The sequence below is a fragment of the Anolis sagrei genome, chromosome 2 (assembly GCF_037176765.1).
Source record: "Anolis sagrei isolate rAnoSag1 chromosome 2, rAnoSag1.mat, whole genome shotgun sequence".
NCBI lineage: Eukaryota > Metazoa > Chordata > Lepidosauria > Squamata > Dactyloidae > Anolis > Anolis sagrei.
In genome coordinates, this window is record NC_090022.1 from 17,129,636 (window position 1) to 17,138,401 (window position 8,766).

The 8,766-nt window shown below is 45.8% G+C and overlaps 1 protein-coding gene across 5 annotated transcripts; it reads right to left on the reverse strand.

Annotated features, from left to right (window-relative positions):
* Nucleotides 1-44: 44 nt before the first annotated feature.
* Nucleotides 45-8,516, reverse strand: LOC132765274 (zinc finger protein 436-like). Of its 5 annotated transcripts, XM_067465257.1 has the most exons (5): nucleotides 8,434-8,516; nucleotides 6,551-6,600; nucleotides 4,053-4,770; nucleotides 3,771-3,864; nucleotides 45-1,730 (listed from the first exon to the last, which is right to left on the reverse strand). In XM_067465257.1, the coding sequence occupies exons 3-5, from the start codon at nucleotides 4,713-4,715 to the stop codon at nucleotides 412-414; spliced, it is 2,076 nt and encodes a 691-aa protein (XP_067321358.1). In that variant the 5' UTR covers nucleotides 4,716-4,770; nucleotides 6,551-6,600; nucleotides 8,434-8,516; the 3' UTR covers nucleotides 45-411. The 5 variants fall into 5 exon arrangements, with proteins under 5 accessions (XP_067321358.1, XP_067321361.1, XP_067321360.1 ...); XM_067465260.1 differs by lacking the exon at nucleotides 6,551-6,600 and having other exon boundaries at nucleotides 3,771-3,861; XM_067465259.1 differs by lacking the exons at nucleotides 6,551-6,600; nucleotides 8,434-8,516 and adding an exon at nucleotides 8,280-8,423.
* Nucleotides 8,517-8,766: the final 250 nt, after the last annotated feature.

Consider the following 8,766-nt stretch of genomic DNA (forward strand, 5'->3'; position numbering starts at 1 on the left):
GTTTATCTACATGAATATGGACATTTATCCATGACAAAGAGAAGTTATTCCTAACAGCTGGTAAACTGGCTGGGATTTCTGGGAGTTGTAGGCCAAAACACCTGGGGACCCACAGGTTGAGAACCACTGCTCTATATTGTGTTTTAAGTAATAAACCTGTCACATGACATCATATTTGAAGTTTCACCAAAAATAACATAATACTCAGTTCTTGTGGGTTTTTTCGGGCTATATGGCCATGTTCTAGAAGCATTTCTCCTGACGTTTCGCCTGCATCTATGGCAAGCTTCCTCAGAGGTGAGGTCTGTATAACATATACAAAGTATAACATAATACTTTGTGTGCCATGGCATTAAAGTAGCATCAAACTGCTTTCATACTCCAGTGTAGATGCACCTGTGGTTTCATTTCTTATGTGTGTTCTGCCAGATTCAGAGCCATTTGAACGGTGGCTGAATCCTTTCCCAGCGTTGGACTCTGACCGTGGGTCCTCTCATGTTTAAAAAGGGACGCCTTATGGCTGAACCGTTTCCCACAGTGTAAACACTCAAACGGTTTCTCTCCCGTGTGGCTTCTCTGATGATTAAGAAGGTTTGACCGCTGGCTGAAGCTTTTCCCACACTCGAAACATTCGTACGGCTTCTCCCCCGTATGCGTTCTCTGGTGGCCGATGAGGAATTCTCTCCGGCTGAAGCTTTTGCCACAGTCCAGGCATTCGTACGGCTTCTCGCCAGTGTGAATCCGCTCGTGGATCCGAAGCACCGAATGGCAACTGAAGTTCTTGCCACAGCTGGAGCACTTATAGGGCTTTTCCCCTCTGTGGGTTCTCTCGTGAGACGTGAGGCTCGAGCTATTGCTAAAGGATTTCCCGCAATCCACGCAGCTGTAGGGTTTCTCTCCGGTGTGGATTCTCTGGTGATTTAGGAGGTTTGAGCTCTGGCTGAAATGCTTCCCGCAATCTAGACATTTATAGGGCTTTTCTCCGGTGTGAAGTCGTTGGTGGCAAACAAGGCTCGACCTAAAGCTGAAAGTTTTCCCACAGTCTGTGCACGTATATGGTTTCTCTCCCATTTGAAAATCAGAGGGTCCCTTTTCAGAATGAGGAGATGGCTTCTCTTTTTTGTGCACCATCTTTGCACGTCCACACACCAAACTAGAAATAAAACTTTTGCCACAGTTGGAACAGATATAAATGCTGTCTCCAGTAACATTTGAACTCTGGCTGAAATGGTGACCACATTCAGAACATTTATATGGTTTCTCTCCTGTTGGAAGCGGATTATTTGGTTTACTTTTTGGACCCAAACTGGTCCCACAATCCATGTATGGCTCTTCTCCCGTTGTGATGTTCTCCATGCCATTCATATACTGTTGTGGCTTGTTTTCATTTTCTGTTTTCTGACACTTAAGAAGGCTTTGGGTTTGTATCAAGCTTTCTGCACAGTCAGAGCTGATCTTAGTATTATCTCTGTGTGATCTCTCTTGGAAGGTGTTTTTGTCTAGGATTGTATCACCATCACTCTCCCAAGGATGTTTTTCTCCTTCTCTCTCATCTGCAAGATCTCCCTTGATCCTTTCTGTCTCTTGTGGGCTTTTTGGTATGTTTGCCATTTGAGGAAAGATGTAAATATCCCAGTTGGTTTCATCAACAGGAATCTGAGCAAGTTCCATACTCTTAAAACCATCTGGCTTGGAAGGCTTCTTTTCATTCTCAACCACTTGGCCACCACCTGAAGAAAAAAGAATTATAATATGAGCTTCACCCTTTTGTGGAGACAGAAACAAAGCACAATGTATTAAACCCTTGTGCTGCTGGACTGCTGACCTGAAGGTTGGCAGTTTGAATCCACAGAACGAGATGACCTCCTGTTGTTAGCTCTAGCTCCTGCCAACCTAGCAGTTCGAAACCATGCAAATGTGAGTAGATCAATAGTTACCACCTCAGCAGGACAGGCAAAAAGACACTCCATGCCAGCCACAAAACCAGGACGTGTCTATGGACAACACAAGCTCCTCAGCTTGGACATGGAGAACAGCACCTCCTACAGAACCAGAAATGAAAGGAGAACCCTTTGCCTTTGTCTGTGTTATTTGTGTTTCCTTGTATTTCACTGTAACAAGCACTGAATGTTTGCCTGTGTCTGTTTATATGCTGCAATCCGCTCTGTCCCCTCAGGGAGAAGGGTGGAATATAAATAAATTGTTATTATTATTACAATCAAGATTTGGAAGAGACCCTTGGGCCATCCAATCTACCCTCCTTCTGCCATATAGGAAGACACAACCAAAGCATTCCTGGCAGATACAGTCTTTTAAGAAATCTCCAAAGAAGGAAACTTCATCACACTCACAGGCAGTCTGTTTCACCATCACACAGTACCATCAAGAAAGTTTTTTCCTACAATTTAGGTGGAACCTGTTTCCCTGTAGTTTGAATTTGTGGCTCCATGTGTTGGTCTCTGGAGGAGCCGAAAACAAGCTCGACCCCTCCTCAATATGACATCCTTTCAAATATGTAAACATGGCTATCATGTCCCCACCTTTTAATCTTCTCTTCTCCAGACTAAATATAGAAACAGAAATCACCACAATTATTTGGCCTATGAGTATACTTCTCTAGGAATCCCTAGATCCTCCAGTACAACCATATGGCCGACTTCCGCCAGAATCTGCCCCCAGAGTCACACTAGAAGACCTCCAAATGCCTAGAAACATGTTAGCTCTAGGAATCCCAACATCATACAACAGAGAGTCATGCTCTCTGGAGATTCTAGAGATTCCTAGAAAAAAACATATTTATCAATTTCAGAAAGAACAGAATCTATAATAGTGGAAGGTGGACGTGTGGAGGGTAGACTGTACACAGTTACTTTTTTGGATTGCATAATTGCTCATTTGGGCCCTCTGGTGGCATAGTGGGTTGAACCGCTGAGCTGCAGAACTTGCTGACCAAAAGGTTGGTGGTTAGAATTCAGGGAGCAGGGTGAACCCCTGCTGCTAGTCCTAGCTTCTGCCAACCTAGTAGTTTGAAAACATGCAAATGTGAGTAAATCAATAGGTACTGCTTCTGTGGGAAGGTTTTTTGTTTTGTTTTCTGGTGTGTCAGGAGCAACTTGAGAAACTGCAAGTCGCTTCTGGTGTGAGAGAATTGGCTGTCTGCAAGGACGTTGCCCAGGGGACGCCCGGATAATTTTGAGGTTTTTATCATCCTTGTGGGAGGCTTCTCTCATGTCCCTGCATGAGGAGCTGGAGATGATAGAGGGAGCTCATCCGCCTCTCCCTGGATTCGAACCTGCGACCTGTTGGTCTTCAGTCCTGCCACCACAGGGTTTAACCCACTGCACCACCAGGTGGGAAGGTAACGATGATCCATGCAGTCATGCTGGCCACATGACCTTGAAGGTATCTACAGACAACGCTGGCTCTTTGGCTCAGAAATTGAGATGAGCACCACCCACTAGAGTCGGACACTACTAGACTTAAAGTCAGGGGAAACCTTTGCCTTTCCTTTCGCTCATTCATTCCACCTTTGTAGTGCAATGCCTGAACTACAATGACCAGCTTTCCTGATTATTGGCTAAAGTGAACAGTATCATTGTAGTTTTGTGCTCTGAATCCAAAGCAGCTAACAAAGGAAAAGGCATGGTTATACAGAAGTCATTTTGTAGACCGGCTGTTAGGAATTGTGAGAGTTGAAGTCCAAAACACCTGGAGGGCCAAAGTTTGCCCATACCTGTTACAGAGTCTCTAAGGGACAAACACAACCTTACCTAAGAGGGGGGTCTTCCCACCACCTTTTGGCTCAGTCTTCAGGCAGGGCTCAATTTTGCGGGGAAAGTCTTCACTCTGGGACAGCTCTGCCTTCTGAAAAACAATCCATGGCAATTAAGAGTAACTAAAATGGATACATTATTAATCAAACATGGGTCAAAATAAAATGCACAGTTTTGGCCCCCAAAACCTTCCCTTGATTTATGCATGAGGCCAACTTACACATGAATATATATACTCACCTGGTCATGCAAGGCAATATTCACTCAACATTCACTCACCTGTTGTTCCTGTATTTCCACCTCCTCTTTCCAAAGCAAGAAGTCTTCTGCTAGGACCACAGCCTCGGCACAAGTCCTTGGCTCGTCCTCCCTCACCCAGTTCTGCATTTCCACCGGAAGGATCGCCATAAACTGCTCCAGAATCACCAGATCCAAGACCTCCTCTTTTGTGCGACTCTCTGGCTTCAGCCACTGATGGCAAAGGTCTTGGAGGCGCCCAAATACCTCCCGTGGCCCAATGGCATCCTCATAGCCAAACGTCCTGAAACGCTGGCGCAACTTCTCCAAGCCAGTTCTGTCTTTATCCTCAATTGCTTCTCTCTCTTTCATAGAAGAACTCAGTTTTGCAGAGGCCTTCTCAACTTTTCCCAGGAGAATCTGGGACTTTGACGATCCCCTGGATTCATGTTTGTGGTTGGCATTGGTAGCCACATCTTTCAAAAGTGCTGAGAAAAATGTCCTATTATCCTTATTTTCATATCCAGGCAGCTGGGATTTATTTACTCCTGAATCACTTGTTGCCTGGAAATCCTGGCAGCGAGCATCCGGGTGGAGTTCCTCATCTGGCTCCTCTTTAATTTGGGATTGATCAACGACAGGGAGAAATCTCCCAAGTGGCTCCACTTTATAGTCTCGTCTCTGTTCTTCCATTTTATCCCCCATATCTTGCCCAATTGTGTTCTGTTCCTCTATTTTTATCTTGACTGCAAATCTTGACCTGGGAGTAGAAAAAAGCACAACAGAAATGGCTGGTCAAGTTTTGTTGCTGGAAATTCTATCTATCTCATGATTGTTCATGGATACACACACACACACACACAATTTAAAATGCTGGTCTTGACCTATAAAACCCTAAACTGTTCCAGCCCAGCTTATCTGTCTGAACATATCTTCTTCTACGAACCCCAAGGACCTTAAGATCATCTGGAGTGCCCTGCTCTCGGTCCCACCGCCATTACAGTTGCACTTGGTGGGAACAAAAGACAGGGCCTTCTCGGTGGTGGCCCCTCAGTTGTGGAGCTCCCTTCTTAATGAGATCAGATCTGCCTCCTCCCTTATGACCTTCCGGAAGAAGCTCAAACCCTGGTTATGGGATCAAGCGTTCGCAGAACAGATGGTTTTAATGGACTTTTTAGCTGATGGCAATGGATTGATTTGGAAGACGACGTGAAACGGCAAACTGTTTTAATGTATCTATAATTGTTTTTAATGTAGGTTAATTGTATCTTATGCTTGTTTTATTGTTTGGCCATCCTGAGTCCCTCTTCGGAGGCGAGAAGGATGGGATAGAAATGCTCCTAATACGTACTCACACACACACACACAAATGTAATGTTCATTTGTGGGATTAACCAAACTCAAAAACCACTGGACGAATTGACACCAAATTTGGACACAACAACACACCTATCAGGCCAACGAGTGACCATCACTCAAAAATTGATTTTGTCATTTGGGAGTTGTAAATTTGGGGATTAATAGTTCACCTACAATCAAAGAGCATTCTAACTTCCTCCACTGACATTACAGGTTATGCGGGGTTTGCGGGTAATGACCTCTGATCTGGGAGTTATAGTTCACCCTTATCCAGAGAGCCCTGGATCACATTTGACACACAGACCCAACATGGCCAACTGTGCATACAAGCAGGGTTTGCAGGTGATTGTCCTTGGCTCTGGGAATTGTAGTTCACCCTTATCCAGAGAGCACTGAATCCAGCTGACTATGGATCTGGACCAAACCTGGCACACAGACCCAACATGGCCAACTGTGCATACAGGCAGGGTTTGGGGGTTAATGACCTCTGATCTGGGAGTTGTGGTTCACCCTTATCCAGAGAGCACTGAACGCAGCTGACGCCGGACCTGGACCAAACCTGGCACACAGACCCAACATGGCCAAACTGGTGGGGTTTGGGGTGATTACCCTACGATTTTGGGAATTGCAGTTTACCCACATCTTTATGAATTTTCTAATGGGAGCATTTGTAAAAAAAAAAAGGGAGGAAAGACTGGCTTTCCTCCCCCCCCCCCCCCCCCAAGAAATAGCACTACAAATTACCAAACCGATATGACCTCACACCCCAAAACAAACCATGCCTTTTTCAAATAACATGGGCCAACATAACATGCTGGAGGGGATTTGTGGGGGGGGGGGGGGGGGGGGATGGCTTGCCTGTGCAGGAGTTGTAGTTCACCCTGCATCCAGAGCTATTACCAAACTTCCCAAAACAAACAATGCCTTTCTCAACCCAGGCATCGCCGGGTCCCCAAGCTAGTATGTGTGTATGTGTGTGTGTATATATATATATATATATATATAAACACACACATATACATATTAATTCAAATTCTCAGTCTGTGATAGGTTTACCTGGAACACACAGAACAATGTTTTAATTTATTATTTTATTTTATGTATGCGCCACTTTTCTCCCAGAGTGGAAATCAAAACTGTTTCCAAAAACAACAAATCCCACTGAACGCAAGACAACTTACTTGGCGTCTCTCTCTCTCTCTCTCTCTCATAGAAAGGGCAACTGGACAAACTATGAGGAAACAAAGAACACAGTTGTTTTGGGTAAGCTTGGGACATAAGCCAGGTCAAAAGCTTATTTGCCTGATGTGTACAGCTTTATTTTTTTAACAAACGGGAACTAACAGAGATGGGGGGAAAACCAGTCAAGTCCCTTTCCATTGATGGCAAGCAGCCTAAAAGCAAACCAACCAGCCAAGCCAGTTTGTTTCCTTGGTAAACTGGCAACCCTCCTTGCTTTTGCTCATTTGCTTAAACCAGGAGCTGTTTTTGGTCTTAGACAAAGGAAAGAGAGAAAGGGGCTTTTAAATGGAGGTACAGGTAAAAGTTTTCCCCTGACACTAAGTCCAGTCGTGTCCGACTCTGGGGGTTTGGGGCTCATCTCCATTTCTAAGCCGAAGAGCCGGCGTTGCCCGTAGACACCTTCAAGGTCATGTAGCCGGCATGACTGCATGGAGCGCCGCTGTAACCTTCCCGCTAGAGATGTACCCATTGATCTACTCGCATTTCCATGTTTTCGAACTTCTAGGTTGGCAGAAGCTGGGTCTGATAGCGGGACCTCACGCTGTTCCCCGGATTCGAACCTGTGACCTTTCGGTCAACAAGTTCAGCAGCTCAGCGGTTTAACCCACTGCACCACTGGGGTCTCCCAATACATATGTATCTATTTGGATATATACCATTAGGTTTAGTGGGACTCACTACCAAGGTAAGTCTGTACAGGCCTAAAGTACAGTAACTTACTTAGGAGTAAGTCCAATGGATGAAATGAGGTATGGTGTAGTAGTTTCAGTGTTGGACTACGTTTCCGGAGAGCTGTATTCAAATTTCCGCTGGCCATGGAAATGCAATGGGTGAACCTTGGTTGAGCCACACTCTCTCAGCCTCCGGTGAAAGCAATGGCAACCCTTCCTGAACAAACCCTGACAAGAAAACCCTGTGATAGGATCGTCTTTGGTTGGGAACGACCTGAAGGCACACATCAGCAATGATGTAGGACAGGTATGGGCAAACTTTGGCCTTCTAGTGTTTTGGACTCCAACTCCCACAATTCCTGGCTTTTAGGAATTGTGGGAATTGGAGTCAACTATACCTGGAGGGTCTTTGGTTGGGATCGACCTGAAGGCACATATCAGCAATGATGTAGGACAGGCATGGGCAAACAACGGCCCTCTAGTGTTTTGGACCCCAACTCCCACGATTCCTGGCTTTTACGAATTGTGGGAGTTGGAGTCAACTATACCTGGAAGGTCTTTGGTTGGGATCGACCTGAAGGCACATATCAGCAATGATGTAGGACAGGCATGGGCAAACAACGGCCCTCTAATGTTTTGGACTCCAACTCCCACAATTAGGCTTTTAGGAATTGTGGGAGTTGGAGTCAACTACCTGGAGGGCCAAAGTTGGCCCATGACTGATTTAGGTGTCTCTCTAGGTGCCCAACAACCCTGCAAGGTAGGCAAAGGTGATCCAAAAAGAAGTCAAAAACAATAAAGCCCAATGGGAACTCAAGGGCTTCCTTCCAGGTAGCAAGCTAGAAAAAGATACAACCTGAGGATCTTCTGAGCAAAGCAAGCAGGCAATCAGGAGGGAGGGAGGGAAGGGTATTTTGTCTCTCCTCCTGCTGTCTCCAAGCTCCAGTTCAGATATAAGACGACTCCAAAGCAGACCCCATGGATTGCAAAGCCTTACCTTTTAAAAGAGAGAAGGAAAAAGGGGTGTTTTCCTGGATTAAAGGGGGAAATAGGAGGGCCTCCCCCTGGCACCTCCTTCCACGGATTTCCTGCCTGTCTCTGCTTAAGGAAGAAAGGACCCACCTCTTTCCTTGCCTCTTGTTTGCACTCACCTGCTTGCAAAATGTCTCCAAAGCTGGGCTCCAATTCAAGCAGCTTCCTGGAGGGGTTGCTCCCTCCCTTCCTCTCTCTCTCTCTCAATCTCCTCCCTTGCTATTTTGGGAGGGGAGGTGGGTGGGATTTGGTGGCCAGCAAGAGCCACTTCCTAGACAGTCCAGGTTTGGGGGGGAGGAGGGGGTTTCAGAGGAGAGAGGGTCCTACCTGTCAATCACCAGAGAGAGAATAGCTTTGCCATCTCCCAGGTTTTAGCAGGGAAATCCTCCTTGCCTTGCAAAGGTTTTCAGGATTTTAGTTTCATGGGGTTTTAAAATATTGTGCCTTTGGGG